Source organism: Coregonus lavaretus (genome assembly GCF_964263955.1).
Source record: "Coregonus lavaretus genome assembly, chromosome: 1".
NCBI classification, from domain to species: domain Eukaryota; kingdom Metazoa; phylum Chordata; class Actinopteri; order Salmoniformes; family Salmonidae; genus Coregonus; species Coregonus lavaretus.
The window spans coordinates 1,826,598-1,853,006 of NC_139988.1; the positions used below are offsets into that span (position 1 = coordinate 1,826,598).

At 45.6% G+C, this 26,409-nt stretch overlaps 1 protein-coding gene across 2 annotated transcripts in view; it reads left to right on the top strand.

The window, feature by feature from the left end:
• Window positions 1–26,409, top strand: part of LOC311130056 (protein FAM135A-like) — a 50,003-nt gene that overhangs the window by 1,763 nt on the left and 21,831 nt on the right. For both annotated transcript variants that reach the window (XM_084162694.1, XM_084162695.1), the window contains exons 2-8: window positions 2,257–2,386; window positions 9,275–9,354; window positions 20,476–20,615; window positions 22,113–22,183; window positions 22,938–23,111; window positions 23,909–24,035; window positions 25,543–25,696. In XM_084162694.1, the coding sequence (XP_084018820.1) occupies window positions 2,310–2,386; window positions 9,275–9,354; window positions 20,476–20,615; window positions 22,113–22,183; window positions 22,938–23,111; window positions 23,909–24,035; window positions 25,543–25,696 (823 nt within the window). In that variant the 5' untranslated portion in view covers window positions 2,257–2,309. The remainder of the gene's footprint in view (window positions 1–2,256; window positions 2,387–9,274; window positions 9,355–20,475; window positions 20,616–22,112; window positions 22,184–22,937; window positions 23,112–23,908; window positions 24,036–25,542; window positions 25,697–26,409) is intronic.

Genomic DNA, 26,409 nt, shown 5'->3' on the forward strand with positions numbered 1-26,409 from the left:
ATCTAGGCTTTACAACGGTACTTGGAGCAGTTCACCACCACAAAGTTTTCAAACTATTTTGGACATAAAGGAACAGATTTGATTACTCAAACTGAAACTTTTCAGTCACTTGAGAAATATAACTAAAGTTGGCTAGGCACCGCTGCCTGTGGCCCTGTTTCAGAGCCATTTCATCTCCATTTAAATGCAGTTTGCTTTGTGAAGCATGCAGGTACTGGTGTTTTCCCATATAAGAGAAATGTGCAACAGGTTTTAACATGTGCTGCTCCCTGCACTTCCACTTCATGACTTGGCTATGGAAACTATGGAAACCCATGCAACTGATATGATCTGTAACCTAGTCAGTCTGTTTTTTCTTGCAGCCTGCCTATGGATGATGGTACTGTTACTGACAGTGATATTCTTGTCCGTCTATCCCATCATTTCTGTGCCTGTTCAAAAATAAAGAGTGCTGATCTAGGATCAGGTCCTCCCTGTCCATTCATTATATTCTTAAATGCAAAACTGGTCCCAGATCAGCACTCCTGCTCTGAGGGGAAGCTTTATGAATACGGTGTTGATATGATTAAACCAAATTCCCTGCATTTTCACTCAATAATTTACAGCATTCCTTGCTGTAAGATGGAGCGCTTGTTATGTATGGTGGCTTGCCTTGGTTGTATATGAATACGTAAGAGTCTCTCTGGGTCTCTGCCTGAGAAAACCATGCCAGTCATGTTGTTTGTCTCCCTCCGTCATCTCTGAGTGAAAGAGAGAGGGGGGGAGAGGAGAACGAGAGAAGGGAAGAGAGAAATGGACAGAGAGAGAGGTAGAGACGGAGAGAGAGGTAGAGACGGAGAGAGAGGTAGAGACGGAGAGAGAGGTAGAGACGGAGAGAGAGGTAGAAGACGGAGAGAGAGGTAGAAGACGGAGAGAGAGGTAGAGACGGAGAGAGAGGTAGAGACGGAGAGAGAGGTAGAGACGGAGAGAGAGGTAGAGACGGAGAGAGAGAGGTAGAGACGGAGAGAGAGGTAGAGACGGAGAGAGAGAGAGGTAGAGACGGAGAGAGAGAGAGGTAGAGACGGAGAGAGAGAGAGGTAGAGACGGAGAGAGAGGTAGGAGACGGAGAGAGAGGTAGAGACGGAGAGAGAGGTAGAGACTGTCAGAGAGACAGAACATGACAGACTTGGTGGGAGAAAGAGAGGCATAGTGATTAAGAGAGAGATCTAAACAGTCTGTATTCAAGGCTTCTGTTGCGTGAGATATCATAACAACCCTGCTAGCTGTACCCTCTCTGCCCTACTTGGCCTCTTTCCTGTGAGTTTTCTAAACAACCCAGCACAGGTCTCTTTAGTTCAGTCACATCTAAGCCATCTAGCTCCTTCAAATATGCAGCCAGTCATATTATCTTCCCCCTCCAACTCCAGTCTGCTTTCATTGGCAGGAACATGTCACCATTAGCTCTACAGGACTGTCATTTATTCATTCCTCACATTATTAATTTAAAGGGCTTCTGGGTGATTTGCAATGCCAATTTCTCTTCAGCTCCATTGTGTTGAATCTGCTGTTGGCCTGGTCTGGGTCTTCGTACCAACTGTGTGTGTTTAGACTAGGTTAAATTCTACTCTGTCCCTAAGACTCGGCTTGATCAAGTCGAGAGCCAAAAATATTGAATTCAGTTTATTGAATTCAGTTAAGACCTGTAGTCACGTACTTGGTGGATTTCTAATATTGTCCGGTAGTTGATATAGTATTTCAGGACTATTTTAGCATATGATTCATAGCTGTTCCTTCCCCCCCATACTCTCTCTCTCTTCCCTCTCTCTCTGCCCCCCCCTCCCCCTCTCTATGTTTGGCTGAGCTGCCAGCCAATTAGGAAAGACATGTTATTTACATCTGAAGCAGAGGACCCAGCTGGTTGCAGCCCTCATGGGTCTGTTTGGATTGGGCGTTCGGTGCTTGTTATTGGAAACAGCTGAGCCAAGTACGACCGTTTGTTTGCTGTTGACTAGGTGTGTGTGTGTGCGTGATTTTTACTTTCGCTGTGTGCATGACCGTGTGTGTGGGTAGGTGACCGCCCGAGTGCCTGACCGCCCGAGTGCCTGACCGCCCGAGTGCGTGTGATGAGAACGCATGCTCAACTGTAGTTCTCTACTAGTGTGAACTGAGAAAGACTTGTGCCTCGAGGTTGTTCCTGTATTTGTGCCCAGCGTGTGATGATGACTCCTCTTCACATCAGTTCAGGTAACTCACATGGGTGCTCTCTTCCTTCCGCAGGGGTCATAATGTCCCAGATGATGTAAGCCCTCTGTCTGCCTCTGAAGCCAAAAATGAGTGAGGTGCAGGCCACGGTGGAGTTCTCTGTTGAGCTCCACAAGTTCTACAATGTGGACCTGTTCCAAAGAGGGTGAGTGACACTCTCTTCTTCACTACTCTCCAGACTGACTGTCAGCCCTCTATGGTGTTAGTTCTAGTCTGCCCTGTTTATCAAGCACACCAAGGCTTTCTGTGGAAATTCTGCGGGCCTCGTTTTTCAAGTTTCTGAGTAAGTTTATTAAAAATTTAGTGTTTAATACGGTTGTTATTGCGTGAAGTTACAGGGACTGAATCTTTCATCCACAGTTAGCCTCAGTCCCTATTTTGAAATGAAAGGAAGTTTGATGATGATGTCAATCTAGACGGCACACGCCCTGTTCTAATGGATATGATTATGGTATGGTGGGAATGCCAGGCATCTTGTGGTGGGCCACCTTTCTGCAGCTGAACAAAAATGATGATTCCAGGATGATTATAAAAAATCAGTTTCAAGGCAAAGAGGTTGAATTGAGACATGTTGGTCAGTTATAATAACAAGCCTATGTCCTCCAAGTAGGCAGTGTTTTTGGCTCCTCTCTCTGTATGTGAACAAACTGATCATGACATTCTTCTGTTTCATAATTGTGTTAAAATGATGTCCAGCTCTTCGGACAAACTATTGATAATTTATTCAAATGCCCGTTTATATTGATTTGTGCGTGGAAAAGTCCTCATCCTCCATCTTCTGATGCAGTCTGAGCAGAAAGCCTGGGGTCGTTGAGTTGACTAGCAAGTAAACACTGGCTCACATATGAAGATACACAGGCCTGACTGACTTTATTTAAAGGGACACTATTTGTAGACATTTTGAGCAGAGGGACTCTGTCATATCTATGTTAAGCGAGACTACCGCACGCTTCCAGGCTACCACTGTTGCTAAAGGCGTTTGTAGACACACTCATTTGACTACGAGTTCTTATTTCCGTCCACCGTTGATGCATGCCATGTGCAAGCTTCATGCTACCTTTAGATTTCTCACGATCGTTCCTGTACATGGTGTAAGAGACCTGTAGCCCAAGTCTGAGTAGTTAAACACATATCCATAATGTCTGATAGTTCATCTCTTGAATGGCACCTAAAGGAGATTATGGTCTGGGTTGTGTTCAATAAAGCACACAGCGGTAAACATTTAAAAACGTTTTGCAACGGGAAAATGAAAATTAGTGTTTCTTATTGGACAAGTTCAGGTAGTCCCTCCTTGTTTCAATCTGTTTCCTTACATTTAGTTCCTAATGAACACATTCCTGATGGTGGAGCGTGGTGTGAGAATGGCCTTGGAACCCCACCTTAACTGACATAAATGTAGTGCGGAGACCAAAAGTAGCCGTCTTCCTTAGTAGAGAAACAGGCCTTTTCAGGGTCCAAGGGTTTGTGTATATTAACACAGGACCTGCCCACCATTGTCTTGACAGAACGTCACATGACTTGCCATTGTTGTGGTGTTTCATTGATTCAGTGTTAGAATGCACAGTCTACTAGAGAGGTTCCCTTATTGTTTCACAGTGGCAGTATAGCTGAGGTGTGGCAGCTAGGTGGGGGTTTGTGGTAACAGCGGCTGTAGGCATTACCTTGACAATAAGAGCCTTTCCAGCTTTCACTAAACGTTTTGTGGTTTATAGCGTGACATTTTAAGCTGCAATGATAAACATTAATTTAGTCGTGATTTCGGCTCTGCTCACACATCGGTCTACAATTAACTCAACTTGTACAAATTGACGCCTTTGAAATGTTTACTTACTTAAGGCCAAATGTGCTTCTTGCGGCGAAGGTTTTAGGTTCATTATCCTGCTTGAGGGCTGCGTTAGCAAGACGAGACCACTGAGATACTGACACACCCTCAGATCCTTATCTCCATACTGTACATTGATGTTTATCAGGGAGATTTTCCTACTGTAACATTGACTCTTCACAGTCCCTGAGGCCTAAACTACTCTGGAAGCTCACATTCCAATGTAGCGTGACGCTAGGCTACGCTAAGTGAACAACGTGCCTGTAGCCATCAGAACTGAGTCTGAGTGGCTTGTGTTGTAGTGTACTAGGCTGTGGAGCAGAGCAGGAAACCGGCTGCAGCCTAGATATTCCCCCAACAGAGTTCCCAGGACGTGGGCTTCAGAGAGGATGGAAAGCTCTCTTTTTGCTTCCTGCTTCACAGTGGCCTACACACCGGTGTATTGCAGGGATTTTTCTGCCATTGTAGTCTCTTGGGCAGGCTGCCTAAGCTATTCGCCTAAGTCCAAACAGTGTTTTTTGTTTTATGAATTTTCGGGATGGAAAAGCAATTGAATTGTAAACTTAAATGACTAAAACCAGATATAACATCTGTAGAAAAGATAATGGACCTACACTGCTCTTTCCATGACATAGACTGACCAGGTGAATCCAGATGAAATATATGATCCCTTATTGATGTCACTTGTTAAATCCACTTCAATCAGTGTAGACGAATGGGAGTAGACGGGTTAAAGAAGGATTTTTAAGCCTTGATACAATTGAGAGATGGATTGTGTATGTTTGCCATTCAGAGGGTGAATGGGCAAGACAAAAGATTTAAGTGCCTTTGAACGGGGTATGGTAGTAGGAGCCAGGCACACCGGTTTGTGTCTAGAACTGCAAAACTGCTGTTCTAGACACAATGCTTTCGACACCTTGTAGATTCCATACCCCAACGAATTGAGGCTGTTCTGAGGGCAAAAGGGGGTGTAACTAAATATTAGGAAGGTGTTCCTAATGTTCTGTACACTGTGTATATTTTAAATAATATAATCTTTGAGAACTAACTATCACCAAAATAAAAGCAGTCAGTGAGAATTGAACATTCCAAAACAAGGAATTTAGCAGTATGCATTTTGTTATTATGTTTGAGCAAAATAAAACGTTGCAGGAAACTATAATTAAAACTGCAACATTTTCTACCAGCTCCATGGAGAAATGTGTAGAATTGCAGGAAATTGGCTTAAAAATGCTCAAATGTATCTACAGAGCCAAGATGGGGTCCTCTAAAATGTAGCCGAGGCTGTAACCCCTTTAAGTTAGTTATAACAGTGGTCAACTAGGCTACTGTGGCTATTTGATCATAATGTAGGCCTACCAGAGTGGCCTACCATCAAAAACAAATGCATCCCATAACATTTTAACATGGAATTGGCTGTTCTATCATGCAGCCTACAATTGCAGCCAATGTGTGGTGTTCAATGTAGACCTACATTCCATGACTTTTGAAAAACACATGCAGGGCTTGACATGAACCTGTTTATCCACCGTCAGACAAGGAGGTGACTGAAAATGTTGTGTTTGATGCAAGAAACCACTTTACCATTATTACAGAGAATCAGAGAAATGATGCTACTCTCTGCCTATTGGCTACTTAGCTTATTCAAGCCTGTCTCAAAATACAACAAAATACAACAACAAAAAAGCTCTTTACCAGACTCGCTTTTCAAAGCTGTCTAGAAATGTCCAAGTTTTGTGCTCTTGTAGGAAGCAATCACTCCCCATTGCTGACTACAAATGATCTATAACAGGACTAATAACTCCCTAACTAGCAAAGAATATGAACAAAATGTGCACAGGTGGCTACATGCAGCTCTTGCTTTGAACTCAAAACAAGCGCATCTTGGTTAGGCCGCACCGGTCTGTGTAGAGTACGCTGAGTCGTGCCTGTCAATGCAATAGAATCCTACTCCAATGCGTTCTGCCTACAACAAAATCTCTTGCAAAGGTAGTTTTGCATACTGAGTCTTGCATAGTTCGTTTTGTTTCGGTATGTTACATTGAAAGTGTCTAATACTGTGTTGATTCGAGCACAATTCCCACAGTAAAGGGAAACGTTGATAGTGTTAACTAAAGGGGAAAACTCTAGAACGTGAAGTACAATCTCGTGCATCTCTGCAAGGACTAATATTTATTCTACCCTCCAATCCCGGGGGAGCTGCGCATGAGCGCATAGCGATCTCAGCAGCACCTCCTATGCAGTGTCCAGTGTATGCTACGTAGGTGTGATAAAATACTAGTCCACATCCTAGTGTATTTTGGTCTGTGTCCGGCTGTCTGCTTTCCTTCCATTGGAAACATATGGCGAGTCAGGAAACAAACACGGGACGTGGTTTCGGACGGACACGACAACAGTTGGAAAGGCAGCTCTTTTCTGGTGCTGCTGTAGCATCACAATGTAGCACACACACACAAACAGGCTGACTGACTGACTGACTGACTGACTGACTGAACATGTACAGAGAGGAACAACCAGAGGAAGTGTGACAACTGAAAGTGTTATATCAGCCACAGCTCTGAGTCAGCCTAGTAGTCAGGTTATACCAGCCACAGCTCTGAGTCAGCCTAGTAGTCAGGTTATACCAGCCACAGCTCTGAGTCAGCCTAGTAGACCGGTTATACCAGACACAGCTCTGAGTCAGCCTAGTAGTCAGGTTATACCAGACACAGCTCTGAGTCAGCCTAGTAGTCAGGTTATACCAGCCACAGCTCTGAGTCAGCCTAGTAGTCAGGTTATACCAGCCACAGCTCTGAGTCAGCCTAGTAGTCAGGTTATACCAGACACAGCTCTGAGTCAGCCTAGTAGACCGGTTATACCAGCCACAGCTCTGAGTCAGCCTAGTAGACCGGTTATACCAGCCACAGCTCTGAGTCAGCCTAGTAGTCAGGTTATACCAGCCACAGCTCTGAGTCAGCCTAGTAGTCAGGTTATACCAGCCACAGCTCTGAGTCAGCCTAGTAGTCAGGTTATACCAGCCACAGCTCTGAGTCAGCCTAGTAGTCAGGTTATATCAGCCACAGCTCTGAGTCAGCCTAGTAGACAGGTTATACCAGCTACAGCTCTGAGTCAGGTTATACCAGCCACAGCTCTGAGTCAGCCTAGTAGTCAGGTTATACCAGCCACAGCTCTGAGTCAGCCTAGTTGTCATGTTATACCAGCCACAGCTCTGAGTCAGCCTAGTAGACAGGTTATACCAGCCACAGCTCTGAGTCAGCCTAGTAGACAGGTTATACCAGCCACAGCTCTGAGTCAGCCTAGTAGACAGGTTATACCAGCCACAGCTCTGAGTCAGCCTAGTAGTCTGGTTATACCAGCCACAGCTCTGAGTCAGCCTAGTAGTCAGGTTATACCAGCCACAGCTCTGAGTCAGCCTAGTAGACAGGTTATACCAGCCACAGCTCTGAGTCAGCCTAGTAGTCTGGTTATACCAGCCACAGCTCTGAGTCAGCCTAGTAGTCAGGTTATACCAGCCACAGCTCTGAGTCAGCCTAGTAGACCGGTTATACCAGCCACAGCTCTGAGTCAGCCTAGTAGTCAAAACATCTCTTACACATCTGGGAAATGTAATTCCAAAAGGAGACAGCAGGTTGTAATACTGTCCTGAGCAGAGCACTGAGCAGCAGACGGTCTCAGAGTAGGACTGCTTTTCTAGGATCAGGTCCACCCAGGCTGTCTTGTAATCTTATTCATTCTGATCTTTAAGAGAGAACTGATCCTAAATCAGCATGTGGGCCCTTTCTTTACTCATCAATACTTTAAATGTGAGTTTACCACACCAGTGAGTGTTAAAGAAAGTGCTCATTATTCATTCATGAAAAGGTAAAGCTGGTTTTACATGCCTTTAGTAAAGCTAAACAGACTGTTCTCTTCTTACGAGGCTGTAAACTACAGGCCTACAGGTTACTCCAACAGAGCAAGACACTTACTCTTCATATACCGTGCCTTCAGAAAGGATTTATACCCCTTGACTTATTCCACATTTTGTGTTACAGCCTGAATTCAAAATTGATTAATTATATTTTTTTTCTCACCCATCAACACACAATACCCCATAATGACAAAGTGAAAACATGTTTTTAGAAATGTTTCCAAATGTATTGAAACTGAAATGCAGACATATCTCAGGATGCATGTTTTGGAATATTTTTATTTTGTACAGACTTGCTTCTTTTCATCCTGTCAATTAGGTTAGTGTTGTGGAGTAACTACAATGTTGTTGATCCATCCTTAGTTTTCTCCTATCACAGCCATTAAACTATGGAACTTTTTTATAGTCACCATATGGTGAAATCCCTGAGTGGTTTCCTTCACCTCAGGCAACTGAGTTAGGAAGGATGCCTGTATCTTTGTAGTGACTGGGTGTATTGATACACCATCCAAAGTGTAATTAATACCTTCACCATGCTCAAAGGGATATTCAATGTCTGCTTTGTTTATTTGTACCCATCTACCAATAGGTGCCCTTCTTTACCAGTCATTGGAAAAACTCCCTGGTTTTTGTGGTTGAATCTGTGTTTAAATTCACTGCTAGACTGAGGGACCTTACAGATAATTGTATGTGTGGGGCACAGAGATGAGATGAGTGTTTAATGTTAAACACTATTATTGCACACAGACTGAGTCCATACAATTTATGTGACTTGTTAAGCACATTTTTACAGAAATTATTTAGACCTGCCATAACAAAGTGGTTGAATACTTATTGACTTAAGACATTTCAGCTTTTCATTTTTTATTAATCTGTAAAAAAAATAATCTAGAAACATAATTCCACTTTGACATTATGGGGTATTGTGTGTAGGCCAGTGACAAAAAAATCGCAACTTAATCCATTTTAAATTTAGGCTGTAACACAACAACATGTGGATAAAGTCAAGGGGTGTGAATACTGTCTGAAGGCACTGTAGGCTAGAGGTTTTTAATAGGCCTAAATGTTCTCATTTCAATTGGGTTAAAGCTACAGTATGTCCCATCAAATGAGTTCTGTGCTTAGAATTCCTACATGTTGTAGCGACCTTGGACTAGAACATACAGTATCTAGCTGCCTCGGACCTCTTAGCGTAACGGTTAAGGTGTTGGACTGCCTGGGTTCGAGTCCTGCTAGGGGTGACCCCTGAACACTCCGTCCTCCCTGTTGTTTTCATGGCTAACTGTTTCTTTGTGTCCCAGGTTCTACCAGATCCGTGCCAGTATGAAAGTTCCACCACGAGTCCCTCACAAAGTCGAGGCCAGTCTACTCCACCCAGCAGGTCAGTTAAAACACACACTCCCTCTCTCCCTCTCTCCCTCACTCCCTCTCTCCCTCACTCCCTCACTCCCTCACTCCCTCTCTCCCTCTCTCCCTCTCTCCCTCACTCCCTCACTCCCTCTCTCCCTCTCTCCCTCACTCCCTCTCTCCCTCTCTCCCTCACTCCCTCTCTCCCTCTCTCCCTTACTCCCTCACTCCCTCTGTCCCTCTCTCCCTCACTCCCTCACTCCCTCTCTCTCTCTCTCCCTCTCTCCCTCACTCCCTCTCTCCCTCTCTCCCTCTCTCCCTCTCTCCCTCACTCCCTCACTCCCTCTCTCCCTCACTCCCTCACTCCCTCTCTCTCCCTCTCTCCCTCTCTCCCTCTCTCCCTCTCTCCCTCTCTCCCTCTCTCCCTCTCTCCCTCACTCCCTCTCTCCCTCACTCCCTCACTCCCTCTCTCCCTCACTCCCTCTCTCCCTCTCTCCCTCACTCCCTCCAGTCAGCATAATTGATGCTGTGCTGGCCATCATTTCACTCTAACTTGATCCTTCAAAGCAGATCTACATTACCAGTCAAAAGTTTGGACACACCTACTCATACAAGGGTTTTTCTTTATTTTTTACTATTTTACACATTGTATAATTATAGTGAAGACATCAACACTATGAAATAACACATATGGAATCATGTAGTAACCAAAAAAGTGTTAAACAAATCAAAATATATTTTAGATTCTTCAAAGTAGCCACCCTTTGCCTTGATGACAGCTTTGCACACTCTTGGCATTCTCTTAACCAGCTTCACCTGGAATGCTTTCCCAACAGTCTTGAAGGAGTTCCCACATATGCTGAGCACTTGTTGGCTGCTTTTCCTTCACTCTGCGGTCCAACTCATCCCAAACCATCTCAATTGGGTTGAGGTCGGGTGATTGTTGAGGCCAGGTCATCTGATGCAGCACTCTCCTTGGTCAAATAGCCTTTACACAGCCTGGAGGTGTGTGTTGGGTTATTGTCCTGTTGAAAAACAAATGATAGTCCCACTAACCGCAAACCAGATGGGATGGCGTATTGCTGCAGAATGCTGTGGTAGCCATGCTGGTTAAGTGAGCCTTGAATTCTAAATAAATCACTGACAGTGTCACCAGCAAAGCACCCCCACCCCATTGGGCTCCCGAGTGGCGCAGCGGTCTAAGGCACTGCATCTCAGTGCTTGAGGCGTCACTACAGACCCCCTGGTTAGATTCCAGGCTGTATCACAACCGGCCGTGATTGGGAGTCCCATAGGGCGGCGCACAATTGGCCCAGCATCGTACGGGTTTGTTCTTAATGGACTTGCCTAGTTAAATAAAGGTAAAATAAAATAAAAAATCACACCTCCTCCTCCATGCTTCACGGTGGGAACCACACATGCGGAGATCATTCGTTCACCTGCTCTGCGTCTCACAAAGACACGGCGGTTGGAACCAAAAATCTCAAATTTGGACCCAAGGACAGATTTCTACCTGTCTGATGTCCATTGCTTGTGTTTCTTGGCCCAAGTAAGTCTCTTCTTATTGGTGTCCTGTAGTAGTGGTTTCTTTGCAGCAATTCGACCATGAAGGCCTGATTCACGCAGTCCCCTCTGAACAGTTGATGTTGAGATGTGTCCATTACTTGAACTCTGAACCATTTATTTGGGCTGCAATCTGAGATGCAGTTAACTTTAATGAACTTATCCTCTGCAGCAGAGGTAACTCTGGGTCTTCCTTTCCTGTGGCGGTCCTCATGAGAGCCAGTTTCATCATAGCGCTTGATGGTTTTTGCGACTGCACTTGAAGAAGCTTTCAAAGTTCTTGAAATGTTCAGTGTTGACTGACCTTCATGTCTTAAAGTAATGATGGACTGTCGTTTCTCTTTGCTTATTTGAGCTGTTCTTGCCATAATATGGACTTGGTATTTTACCAAATAGGGCTATCTTCTGTATACCACCCCTACCCTGTCACAACACAACTGATTGGCTCAAACTCATTAAGAATGAAAGAAATTCCACAAATTAACTTTTAACAAGGCACACCTGTTAATTGAAATGCATTCCAGGTGACTACCTCATGAAGCTGGTTGAGAGAATGCCAAGTGTGCAAAGCTGTCATCAAGGCAAAGGGTGGCTACTTTGAAGAATCTCAAATATGAAATATATTTTGATTTGTTTAACACTTTTTTGGTTACTACATGATTCCATGTGTGTTATTTCTTAGTTTTGATGTCTTCACTATTATTCTACAATGTAGAAAACAGTACAAATAAAGAAAAACCCTTGAATGAGTAGGTGTGTCCAAACTTTTGACTGATACTGTAGGCCCATAGTTCCTTATCTTTTCATCCAGTATTATCAAAACCTTTGTAGTGACCTGTCCTGGTTAACCTTGAGTGTTTATCTGGTAATATATTGAATCATGAGTGTTTATCTTGTAATAAATTGAATCATGAATGTTTATCTGGTAAAATATTGACTCATCATGGACTGCTAGCCCTCTTTATCCTCAGCCTCAAGGCTTGCATGTTAGCTAGCTTTCAGTATTCTACAAGGGGTCTTCTGAAACACACACACACACACATACACACACACACACACACACACACACACACACACACACACACACACACACACACAGTGTCTTCAGCATCTCCCCCAGGCGCTTATAGCTTCAAATGTGCTGCTGCTGAGTCTTAACCCTCCTCCTCACACAGCCAATAGGGCTCTGGTCAAAAGTAGTGCACTACCAAGTTTATAGGGTGCCATTTGGGACGTTGCCATTTTAAATTCTGTCCGTTTTTCGACTTGCCTCTCCCATGTCCTACCCCATCACAATGATTTTACAAGATTAGGAGGAACATTTAATGCAAATTAGATTAAGTTGTAGCATGATCAGATTTTTGGTTGTTTTATTGAGGAACAGCATGAAAAGACAAAAGTTCAGCTTGTTTTGGGGACAAGAGAGCATATTGAATAAATGCTTTAGTTGTGTGTTTTTCAACCATAATGAAATCGCCGCCTTTTGTATTAATAATTATTATTTATTGTGTGTCCCTTTCGGGAAGTTTGTCTTGCATCTCAACAAACAACAGCACGGCACAGTAGATTGTATGTTTTAATATTCAATAAAATAAAAACAACAACACAGCATCACCAATAGGTGCATAAATACATACATACATACATAAATCTCAAGCGATAACTACAGCAGACAATACATGCGGATACAGTTTGTAATTCAGTTGGGGGGTTGAGCAGTTATTTATTCAATTAACTTATACAGGTGGGAATGAATGATTTCTGGGCTCTGGCGGTTTTGTAAAGATGGAGTCTGTATCTTTGGCCTGATGGTAGGAGCTGGTACTCTGGTTGAGTGGGTGTGTCAGGTCGCTCCTACCCTCACTACTCTCTCCAAGAACAGCTTCCATGTTCTTCAGATTAACTCCACGGATTTTGCTTGACAACTTTACTATTTTATATAGTTGGTTTGTATTAGCGATGGATAGCTGATTGTACCAGGCTTGGAAACAGAAAGTGAGAACACTGAACAAAGGTTGTGTAGAATGTGGTTGTTATTCTTTTATTGACCTGATATTTATTGAATCTCCTCATGAAATACAGTCATTGTTGTCCCTTGTTGTATATCTGTTGTGTTTTCAGTCCAGGAGAGTTTTGAGTCAATTATAGTTCCAAGATATTTGAATTGCTCAACTGATTCTATCTGTTCTTAGTCCATGTGAATGGGCCCGTTATCGTTTTTTATAGTTCTGAAGTTTATTGTAATTTCCTTGTTTTGTTTTTCACATTAAGAATGGTCAAGTAACAGTTTTAGTTCCTTAGTTATCTAGTGTTTTGATGTCTTTACTGGAATTACAGAGTCAATGCAAAAATGTGTGTAGTCAGTAATGGTCCCATTCAGTTCCTCAATGTTTTTATTTGTGTCACAGAAATTCTTCCAAATGGTACAGTCAAAGCAGCCTTTTAAAATGTCCATATTTGTTTCGGACCAATCCTTCACATACTTTATACAAGGTTTCTCAGATGTAATGTTCTGTTTGTAGCTATGTGAGAGCAAGATGGAATTATGATCCGAGTCCCCAAGTGGTGCCGTATGCATTATAACAATTAGTTATACTTCCATAACAGAGATGTAGTGTTTTCTGATTGCGAGTGTGGCAGGTTACATATTGTTAATCATTTGGGAGGGTTTTCTTTAAGTTCTTGGTCCTCTTTTATCTTTTACTATCAAGGGAATGTTTAGGCTAGACATTAAATAATTGGATCATTCATACTCTTTTCAAGTGTACGTGACCTATAAAAGCTAGCCTATAATTGATTCATTTGTGAGAGAGAGGGATGAGGAAGAGAGAGAGAGATGAGGAAGAGAGAGAGAGATGAGGAAGAGAGAGAGAGATTAGGAAGAGAGAGAGAGATGAGGAAGAGAGAGAGAGATGAGGAAGAGAGAGAGAGATGAGGAAGAGAGAGAGAGATGAGGACGAGAGAGAGATGAGGAAGAGAGAGAGAGAGATGAGGAAGAGAGAGAGAGATGAGGAAGAGAGAGATATAGATAGATAGATAAGCTGAGAGATGGATAATGTGATATGAAGCTCTCCCCTAAATGGTCTCATCTGATTTTGTGCATTCCAGAATGGTGACGCTGTCCAGTTAATGTGAAAGATGGCATTCATCTAGAGCTCCAATATGCTAGTTGAATACCCATTTGAACTGACAGTGATACACACCCTTGGTTGAAAGACATTGAGGGAAAACATTCAGATGAATGTGGATTTGGTCTAGCCTACTCATCCATTGGGTTTTGTTGTTGGTTGGAAGCTGGCAGAGTGGCAGGACTGGTCGATCTCACAAAAGCAGCCTTGTTGGCAGCCTGGAACACTCGCTGCTCATCCCTGGCCTGGTCTGCATTGAGAGAAATGCCGTTGCTCCCTCCACTCCAGCCTCACAACACGCTGCATTCTGTCCCCCAACAGCCAGTCCTCCAGTCACAATGAGGATCAAGGGGGGACAAATGAGGATGAGATTGCTCGACGCTCCAGTGTTTTCTGCTCTGTGCCTGATGTGATTGCAGGATGCTCCAGTGTTTTCTGCTCTGTGCCTGCTGTGATTGCAGGACGCTCCAGTGTTTTCTGCTCTGTGCCTGATGTGATTGCAGGACGCTCCAGTGTTTTCTGCTCTGTGCCTGCTGTGATTGCAGGATGCTCCAGTGTTTTCTGCTCTGTGCCTGCTGTGATTGCAGGATGCTCCAGTGTTTTCTGCTCTGTGCCTGATGTGATTGCAGGATGCTCCAGTGTTTTCTGCTCTGTGCCTGATGTGATTGCTCGACGCTCCAGTGTTTTCTGCTCTGTGCCTGATGGGAGTCAGTGAGAGGCTGAGAGCTTTAGCTGAATGGGATCGTTTCTTAATCCTCACCTCAACCCTGGGGTTCCTAAGTAGCCTATTAATAGGAGGCCTTGTCTCTGGTCTCTTGCCAGCCAGGTCTCTCTGGCATTGGTAGTACACCCAATTGACTAGAGATGGTGTTATGCTGTAGATGGTGAAATAGTCTAATTCCCAAAAATTGGATTGGTTAATTTCCATGGTCATTTTCAGCAGATAGCTATCCCATTTGCATTTATTCGATTTGCCACTCGCAGTATGGTGTTTTCCATCCTGAGTTGGTGGAATCCTCCACGGCTGATCTCATAGTTGCAGGTTCTATAGTGCTGTTAGTTCCTCCAAGGCTGATCTCATAGTTGCAGGTTCTATAGTGCTGTTAGTTCCTCCAAGGCTGATCTCATAGTTGCAGGTTCTATAGTGCTGTTAGTTCCTCCAAGGCTGATCTCATAATTGCAGGTTCTATAGTGCTGTTAGTTCCTCCAAGGCTGATCTCATAGTTGCAGGTTCTATAGTGCTGTTAGTTCCTCCAAGGCTGATCTCATAGTTGCAGGTTCTATAGTGCTGTTAGTTCCTCCACGGCTGATCTCATAGTTGCAGGTTCTATAGTGCTGTTAGTTCCTCCAAGGCTGATCTCATAGTTGCAGGTTCTATAGTGCTGTTAGTTCCTCCAAGGCTGATCTCATAGTTGCAGGTTCTATAGTGCTGTTAGTTCCTCCAAGGCTGATCTCATAGTTGCAGGTTCTATAGTGCTGTTAGTTCCTCCAAGGCTGATCTTATAGTTGCAGGTTCTATAGTGCTGTTAGTTCCTCCAAGGCTGATCTCATAGTTGCAGGTTCTATAGTGCTGTTAGTTCCTCCAAGGCTGATCTCATAGTTGCAGGTTATATAGTGCTGTTAGTTCCTCCAAGGCTGATCTCATAGTTGCAGGTTCTATAGTGCTGTTAGTTCCTCCAAGGCTGATCTCATAGTTGCAGGTTCTATAGTGCTGTTAGTTCCTCCAAGGCTGATCTCATAGTTGCAGGTTCTATAGTGCTGTTAGTTCCTCCAAGGCTGATCTCATAGTTGCAGGTTCTATAGTGCTGTTAGTTCCTCCAAGGCTGATCTCATAGTTGCAGGTTCTATAGTGCTGTTAGTTCCTCCAAGGCTGATCTCATAGTTGCAGGTTCTATAGTGCTGTTAGTTCCTCCAAGGCTGATCTCATAGTTGCAGGTTCTATAGTGCTGTTAGTTCCTCCAAGGCTGATCTCATAGTTGCAGGTTCTATAGTGCTGTTAGTTCCTCCAAGGCTGATCTCATAGTTGCAGGTTCTATAGTGCTGTTAGTTCCTCCAAGGCTGATCTCATAGTTGCAGGTTCTATAGTGCTGTTAGTTCCTCCAAGGCTGATCTCATAGTTGCAGGTTCTATAGTGCTGTTAGTTCCTCCAAGGCTGATCTCATAGTTGCAGGTTCTATAGTGCTGTTAGTTCCTCCAAGGCTGATCTCATAGTTGCAGGTTCTATAGTGCTGTTAGTCACCTAGAAAGGATAGGAAAAGGTTAGTGAATTTGACTGTCAGCCTTGTAAGCCATCAACCATGTGTAAAAACAACCAGCAGACAGACTGACTGCTTCTGTTGCTGCCTCTATGCTGCCAGGACATGCCTCAGACTGCTGCCAGGTCACAGCTGAAATCCTGGATGTCTGCTAGAGGGAAAATGTACTGTAAGCTGTTCATAGGACGATAACTGGCCAACTTCTCACCAGTACCTAGTAGGGCTGGGAATTGCCAGGGACCTCACAATACGATATTATCACGATACTTTGGTGCCGATGCGATATGTATTACGATTCTCACCATTCTATATGTATTGCTATTTGATACTGCGATTTTATTACGATTCGATGTTCCAAACATATTGCTCACCATATGTCTGCTGCAGAGGGACAACCCCCCATTCCTCTCCAGTACCTAACCCTCCTCTCCAGTACCTAACCTAACCCCCCACTCCTCTCCAGTACCTAACCTAACCCCCCACTCCTCTCCAGTACCTAACCTAACCCCCCCACTCCTCTCCAGTACCTAACCTAACCCCCCACTCCTCTCCAGTACCTAACCTAACCCTCCTCTCCAGTACCTAACCTAACCCTCCTCTCCAGTACCTAACCTAACCCCCCACTCCTCTCCAGTACCTAACCTAATCCCCCCACTCCTCTCCAGTACCTAACCTAACCCCCCACTCCTCTCCAGTACCTAACCCCCCACTCCTCTCCAGTACCTAACCTAACCCCCCACTCCTCTCCAGTACCTAACCTAACCCCCCACTCCTCTCCAGTACCTAACCCCCCACTCCTCTCCAGTACCTAACCCCCCACTCCTCTCCAGTACCTAACCCCCCCCCCCTCCTCTCCAGTACCTAGCCTAACCCCCGACTCCTCTCCAGTACCTAACCCTCCTCTCCAGTACCTAACCTAACCCCCCACTCCTCTCCAGTACCTAACCTAACCCCCCACTCCTCTCCAGTACCTAACCTAACCCCCCCACTCCTCTCCAGTACCTAACCTAACCCCCCCACTCCTCTCCAGTACATAACCTAACCCCCCACTCCTCTCCAGTACCTAACCTAACCCTCCTCTCCAGTACCTAACCTAACCCCCCACTCCTCTCCAGTACCTAACCTAACCCCCCCCACTCCTCTCCAGTACCTAACCTAACCCCCCACTCCTCTCCAGTACCTAACTCCCCACTCCTCTCCAGTACCTAACCTAACCCCCCACTCCTCTCCAGTACCTAACCTAACCCCCCACTCCTCTCCAGTACCTAACCCCCCACTCCTCTCCAGTACCTAACCCCCCACTCCTCTCCAGTACCTAACCCCCCCTCCTCTCCAGTACCTAGCCTAACCCCCGACTCCTCTCCAGTACCTAACCCTCCTCTCCAGTACCTAACCTAACCCCCCACTCCTCTCCAGTACCTAACCTAACCCCCCACTCCTCTCCAGTACCTAACCTAACCCCCCCACTCCTCTCCAGTACCTAACCTAACCCCCCCACTCCTCTCCAGTACCTAACCTAACCCCCCACTCCTCTCCAGTACCTAACCTAACCCTCCTCTCCAGTACCTAACCTAACCCCCACTCCTCTCCAGTACCTAACCTAACCCCCCCACTCCTCTCCAGTACCTAACCTAACCCCCCACTCCTCTCCAGTACCTAACCCCCCACTCCTCTCCAGTACCTAACCTAACCCCCCACTCCTCTCCAGTACCTAACCTAACCCCCCACTCCTCTCCAGTACCTAACCCCCCACTCCTCTCCAGTACCTAACCCCCCACTCCTCTCCAGTACCTAACCCCCACTCCTCTCCAGTACCTAGCCTAACCCCCGACTCCTCTCCAGTACCTAACCCCCCACTCCTCTCCAGTACCTAGCCTAACCCCCCACTCCTCTCCAGTACCTAGCCTAACCCCCCACTCCTTTCCAGTACCTAACCCCCACTCCTCTCCAGTACCTAACCTCCCACTCCTCTACAGTACCTAACCTCCCACTCCTATCCAGTACCTAACCCCCACTCCTCTACAGTACCTAACCTAACCCCCCACTCCTCTCCAGTACCTAACCTAACCCCCATTCCTCTCCAGTACCTAACCTAACCCCCACTCCTCTCCAGTACCTAACCTAACCCCCCCACTCCTCTCCTCCAGTACCTAGCCTAACCCCCCACTCCTCTCCTCCAGTACCTAGCCTAACCCCCCACTCCTCTCCAGTACCTAGCCTAACCCCCCACTCCTCTCCAGTACCTAGCCTAACCCCCCACTCCTCTCCAGTACCTAACCTAACCCCCCACTCCTCTCCAGTACCTAACCTAACCCCCCCACTCCTCTCCAGTACCTAACCTAACCCCCCACTCCTCTCCAGTACCTAACCCCCCCTCTCCTCTCCAGTACCTAACCCCCCACTCCTCTCCAGTACCTAACCTAACCCCCCACTCCTCTCCAGTACCTAACCCCCCACTCCTCTCCTCCAGTACCTAGCCTAACCCCCACTCCTCTCCTCCAGTACCTAGCCTAACCCCCCACTCCTCTCCAGTACCTAGCCTAACCCCCCACTCCTCTCCAGTACCTAGCCTAACCCCCCACTCCTCTCCAGTACCTAACCTAACCCCCCACTCATCTCCAGTACCTAACCCCCACTCATCTCCAGTCCCTAACCTAACCCCCCACTCCTCTCCAGTACCTAACCCACCCTCTCCTCTCCAGTACCTAACCTAACCCCCCTCTCCTCTCCAGTACCTAACCCCCCACTCCTCTCCAGTACCTAACCCCCACTCACTTCCAGTCCCTAACCTAACCCCCCACTCCTCTCCAGTACCTAACCCCCCTCTCCTCTCCAGTACCTAACCTAACCCCCCCTCTCCTCTCCAGTACCTAACCTAACCCCCCTCTCCTCTCCAGTACCTAACCTAACCCCCCCACTCATCTCCAGTACCTAACCAAACCCCCCACTCATCTTCAGTACCTAACCTAACCCCCCACTCCTCTCCAGTACCTAACCTAACCCCCCACTCCTCTCCAGTACCTAACCTAACCCCCCACTCCTCTCCAGTACCTAACCTAACCCCCCACTCCTCTCCAGTACCTAACCTAACCCCCCACTCCTCTCCAGTACCTAACCCCCCACTCCTCTCCAGTACCTAACCTAACCCCCCCCTCTCCTCTCCAGTACCTAACCTAACCCCCCCTCTCCTCTCCAGTACCTAACCTAACCCCCCACTCCTCTCCAGTACCTAACCTAACCCCCCACTCCTCTCCAGTACCTAACCTAATCCCCCACTCCTCTCCAGTACCTAACCTAACCCCCCACTCCTCTCCAGTACCTAAACTAACCCCCCCACTCATCTCCAGTACCTAACCCCCCCTCTCCTAACCTAACCTAATCCCCCACTCCTCTCCAGTACCTAACCCCCCCTCTCCTCTCCAGTACCTAACCTAACCCCCCACTCCTCTCCAGTACCTAACCTAACCCCCCACTCCTCTCCAGTACCTAACCTAACCCCCCACTCCTCTCCAGTACCTAACCTAACCCCCCACTCCTCTCCAGTACCTAACCTAACCCCCCACTCCTCTCCAGTACCTAACCTAACCCCCCACTCCTCTCCAGTACCTAACCTAACCCCCCACTCCTCTCCAGTACCTAACCTAACCCCCCACTCCTCTCCAGTACCTAACCTAACCCCCCACTCCTCTCCAGTACCTAACCTAACCCCCCACTCCTCTCCAGTACCTAACCTAACCCCCCACTCCTCTCCAGTACCTAACCTAACCCCCCACTCCTCTCCAGTACCTAACCTAACCCCCCACTCCTCTCCAGTACCTAACCTAACCCCCCACTCCTCTCCAGTACCTAACCTAACCCCCCACTCCTCTCCAGTACCTAACCTAACCCCCCCACTCCTCTCCAGTACCTAACCTAACCCCCCACGTGACTTGACCTACTGATGTAGAAATAGAAGCAGCCAACAACACCATGTTTTGGACTCCTCCCACTGTAAGAGATGTCTCAGCAGTGTTTTGGACTCCTCCCACTGTAAGAGATGTCTCAGCAGTGTTTTGGGTCAACAATAAGACCAGTGCTTATGATGACAGCTCCTGGGTTTTCTCAGACTGGGTCTATATCGGTTAATCACAGTTATGTTGATACAGACATTGTGTATTACTGTATTGATGTAAGTGTACTGCATTCAAACAAATCTCTTCTCTTTTACAGGTTCTGATCTGGCCTTCCCTGCAGCTGTGGTCGATGACGTAATCTGCAGCAAGACCTTCCAGATCCTCTATAAGAACGAGGAGGTGGTGGTCAATGATGTGCTGGTGTTCAAAATCATGATGCTGCTGGATGAGAAGAAGGTAAGGAAGTTACACTGTAGGCTAATACAAGGAAGCTAGACTGTAGCCTAAGACAAGGAAGCTAGACTGTAGCCTAAGACAAGGAAGCTAGACTGTAGGCTAAGACAAGGAAGCTAGACTGTAGGCTAAGACAAGGAAGTTACACTGTAGGCTAAGACAAGGAAGCTAGACTGTAGGCTAAGACAAGGAAGCTAGACTGTAGGCTAAGACAAGGAAGCTAGACTGTAGGCTAAGACAAGGAAGCTAGACTGTAGGCTAAGACAAGGAAGCTAGACTGTAGCCTAAGACAAGGAAGCTAGACTGTAGCCTAAGACAAGGAAGCTAGACTGTAGGCTAAGACAAGGAAGCTAGACTGTAGGCTAAGACAAGGAAGCTAGACTGTAGGCTAAGACAAGGAAGCTAGACTGTAGGCTAAGACAAGGAAGCTAGACTGTAGGCTAAGACAAGGAAGCTAGACTGTAGGCTAAGACAATGAAGCTAGACTGTAGGCTAAGACAATGAAGCTAGACTGTAGGCTAAGACAATGAAGCTAGACTGTAGGCTAAGACATTGAAGCTAGACTGTAGCCTAAGACAAGGAAGCTAGACAGTAGGCTAAGACAAGGAAGCTAGACTGTAGGCTAAGACAATGAAGCTAGACTGTAGGCTAAGACAAGGAAGCTAGACTGTAGGCTAAGACAAGGAAGCTAGACTGTAGGCTAAGACAAGGAAGCTAGACTGTAGGCTAAGACAAGGAAGCTAGACTGTAGGCTAAGACAAGGAAGCTAGACTGTAGGCTAAGACAAGGAAGCTAGACTGTAGGCTAAGACAAGGAAGCTAGACTGTAGGCTAAGACAAGGAAGCTAGACTGTAGGCTAAGACAAGGAAGCTAGACTGTAGGCTAAGACAAGGAAGCTAGACTGTAGGCTAAGACCGTGACCAATGACCAAGTTGTCGTTGTGATGGTTAGAATCAGTTCCGCTAAAGAGGGCAATAGGCTCTGGCTAGCCTATGTTCAAATGTCCACACTAGCATACTACTTACAATGCCCCATACATTGCTTCATACTAAGTGAGCTTGAGCTGCACTGCAGTTTTCCATATGATTGGCCAATTAGATGCAGGCTATTTAGCCCAGATTTATTTAGCCTTAGTGTAGCCAATTTAGCCTAATGTCTCACATGGATATTGTTCAGAATTGCATCTTCTAAAATAAATACGTGGTATGATGGTATGGATATAGGAAGAGAGCCTCTTGATATGTATTTTCCAGGCTGAAGTGATTTGTGTTTCCTCTGAGTTCTCTCCCTCCATACTAACGTACCACTACGAATGCATGCCCAGTACTGCACATTGCTTCATACTACATAGTATGCTAGCGAATGGTGCTCTTGGGTTGTTGTGATGGTGGAAATCAGTTCCTCTGTAGAAGGGAAATAGGCTCACTTTCATTCTCACTCACTCACTGTTTTTTCACTCTGTAATAATTGTTTACCCTGTCTGTTTCTGCCCCTCTTAAGGTAGAAGAATCCCTCAATGACATGGACTTCCAGCTCTCCCTGGAGTTGTACTTCACAGATGGAGACTTCTCGTACGTTTCATCATGGCCAAACACTTTGCTACTCATGCTGTTATCAGATCTTATTCTAACACCATTAGATTTTTAAAAAACATTTTAGTCATTTAGCAGACGCTCTTATCCAGAGCGACTTACAGTTAGTGAGTGCATACATTTTCATACTGGCCCCTCGTGGGAATCGAACCCACAACCCTGGCGTTGCAAACGCCATGCTCTACCAACTGAGCTACACGGAAATCTCTTAGCTACTGTACTTAAAGCGTTTTCTTTAGCCTGCCTAGAAAGCCAGATGGATGGGTGTTGAAGGTTTGCGACTATTGCACCAGGCAAGCTCAATCACGCCCAGATAAAGTTTTTGAAATTCTTCAAGTAGTACTTTAACCCAGGTCTGGCTATTGTTAGATAAAGATTGTTTTTGAATCGCTGTCATGGTGTCCTTAATAAACCCTGCCTGCCATTTTTAGACCCGTTTGATGGTGCGTGTTTATAGCGTGGGCATGTCCAGTACAGCAGGGCATTTCAAGGAGTGGAATCGTTCTTGTGACTTATCTGTGTAATTACTGTACTTTGCCCGTCTTGTCAGTTTAGTTAAACTTTGTTTATCCCCTCTGTGGTGATTATTAATACAATATCCAAATGTTTTCCAATACATTAGATGGAAACATTGCATGCAGTTTGTTATATTCGTTATATTTATATATGAATACATTTTTCTATTGTATGATTTGAATTTCTCTGAAAACGTTCCTCCCTTCTTTCCCACTAGGCCCGAGGAGCTTAGCTCCCTGCAGAACATCAGCAGTCGGTCCCTCCGCTTGCACTTTAGCCTGAACAGAGGCATCCACCAACACATCAATATCATGTTCGACTACTTCCACCTGTCTGTCGTCTCTATGGCCGTCCACGCATCCCTGGTCGCCCTGCACCAGCCACTCATCAGGTAACACACACTAACACTCACACACCCACTCACACACACACTCACACACCCACTAACACACACACACCCACTAACACACACACACCCACTAACACACACACACACACACACCCACTAACACTCACACACCCACTAACACACACACTCACACACCCACTAACACACACACACCCACTAACACACACACACCCACTAACACACACACACACACACACACACACCCACTAACACTCACACACCCACTAACACACACACTCACACACCCACTAACACTCACACACCCACTAACACACACACACACACACACACCCACTAACACACACATACACACACACACTAACACACACTGACACACCCACTAACACACACACACACACACACACACACTCACACACCCACTAACACACACTCACACACCCACTAACACACACACACACACACACTAACACACACACACCCACTAACACACACACACACTCCCAACCCCCCACCCCCTGTCAGTCATCTCTAAGGCCTTCCACACCTCCCTGGTCGCCCTGCACCGTCCCCTCATCAGGTAGTGCACGCAATGTTTATCAGTGGTCGAGAGTAGTACACTATATAGGGAATAGGGTGTGACTTGGGACTGACTTGGACTAACTATAGTGTTGTTAGATTTGGATATATCATCACTGATAACATATCACTACACTATATTTTGTTCCAACCTACAGTTCAGACTGTGTCTCCAGTGCAGTATAACTGAAACGTGTTGACCAGTAAGGCCTGTTTCCTTAATGGCCGTATGTCTTTTCTAGTTTCCCCCGGCCAGTGAAGAGTACATGGCTGAACCGCAACGCCCCCCAGCAGAGTAAAGACTCCATCATCCCAGCCCTGGAGAATGTGGTGTTTGGAACCAGCTATGTCAAACAGCTGTCTCCTGATGTAAGTATAGATTAAGCCTTAGGGCTGTCCTCGACTAAAAACAATCTTGGTCGACCGAGAGTCGTCTGTTCTGAAATGTGTATTTTTCCATATATAGACACACCCTATGTGTTTTAATAAAATCAACTCCATGTATTGAGCTTGTCTGATGCTTTAAGGGCAACATTATTCTTTCCACATATTGTTACGTTACGGCCTTATTCTAAAATGGATTAAATGAATTGTTTTCCTCATCAATCTACACATAATACCCTGCAACGACAAAGCAAAAACAGCTTTTTAGAACTTTTTGCACATTTATACAAAATAAAGAACAGGAATACCTTATTTACATAAGTACTCCTAATTCCGGGTATCTTCCAACCGTGATTTCTGTATTTTTCAACCCTTAGTCTGCTGCTAATGACTTATCTAAGTGACTGTTCTGCAGCCAGGGACAAGCTGTGCTTTCTGAAGACTGTAAGGTACAGGGCAGAAGATGGGATTGAGGAAGGAAAGCAAGTTGTGGGAGGAGAGGTTATTGACCGATAAGATGGGGAAGAAGAAGTGCTACTAGAAGCCATTAGTGAGAGATGTTTGATTTTAGCTGGAGGCCTAGGAGTAATTGGTTGGTGATAACATGGACATGGAGAAGGGTAGATGGGTTGATGCCTGAATGCAACAGGCTCACTGAAGTGGAACGCTAGAGGCAATGCTTAGTCCCCTCATCACTCTTAGATACATGCTACCAGTCCTACTGGGGAAGCTCAGCACACACACACACACACACACACACACACACACACACACACACACACACACACACACACACACACACACACACACACACACACACACACACACACACCACAGTTCAGAAAGCAGTGAAATCCATCGACCTCTTCTCATCCTTCCATAACAGCCTCCTCCTTAGTAATGGCTTTCCAGTCAGTGGTACCATACAGTTTATTGCACATCAAATTAATTGCAGGCGATAAATGGAAGGGATAAGGTTATATGCATATTTTATATGTTGAGTTTTGCCAAATGACAGGCCTGATAAGATGCTTGTCTTTGAGTGATGTATTTGGGGATTTCTCCAGATATAAAAGTTAGCTAGCCTAGTGTGCTTGTGCTGCTTGTAGAAAAGGCTTGTATTTACCAAGCTAGCTAGTTCTTCCCATAACAGACGGAGAATGTGATCTGATAAGACAGATCTTGGCGTAGGCAAAGCAGCATAGTAGTATCATAGGTTAAAAGGGTAATCATCGATTTGAAGTTAACAAAGCAGCCATTAGTAAACCATAAAGGAATGCATTAAGTAATCCTTTCTCTTCATTGTGACCTTGTCTTAACTCTGTGTGTGTGTGTGTGTGTGTGTGTGTGTGTGTGTGTGTGTGTGTGTGTGTGTGTGTGTGTGTGTGTGTGTGTGTGTGTGTGTGTGTGTGTGTGTGTGTCACAGCGTCTGTGACATGTTATAACCTGTTATGACCTGATATTAACACCCTGTGTTTCTCCCTCCCTTCAGGGCAGGACATTCCTGGTTTCAGACCAATGTCTGCAGCATGCATTCAGCCTTCACCACAGTCTCTGTGCCAGCCTGCTGCTGGCCTACCAGGGCCTGTTTGGTTACTTTACCTCCGTCAGCAAGGACCTGCCCTCCTCACACCGCATGGAGCTAGGTAGGCCTACACTACTCCACACCATGGTAACACAGGCTCTCTGACACTAGAAACAGTCTAACTCGCACACCTGTCACATAGGCCTCCTGTAGCTCAGTTGGTAGAGCATGGCGCTTGCCATGCCAGGGTTGTGGGTTCGATTCCCACGGGAGGCCAGTATGAAAAATGTATGCACTCACTAACTGTAAGTCGCTCTGGATAAGAGCGTCTGCTAAATGACTAAAATGTAAATGTAAATAACCAGGTGCATGGAGAAAAATAGTATGAACTCAAACTGAAATGTAAAGAAACTCCAGGACACTGGTGATCTTGATGCTGTACAGATGTAATGGATCTGTTGCGGTGACATACTGGGTCATTCCTGTATACTCCATATATTACCTCAGACTTTACTAAGCTGGACCTGCTGCTTGATTTGACTGCAGGGCTTGAGTTGATTGATTTGATTTAGAGAGCACTGATACCCAGTGAGATCATTCAGGGAGATTAGGCTATGTATTAAACCCCAACATGATCCAGAAACACACACACAAAGATCTAGCCTGCTACTACCAGACCTTTCTGTTATAACGCTCTGTTTAATATTGTGTTCTTCTCTCTTTTACTTTTAATAATATCTGTATCTAGAATGAGTATGATTCATGTTACATTTCTGTGTTGTTTATCACAGTATCTGTATCTAGAATGAGTATGATGTATGTTACTGTATGTTA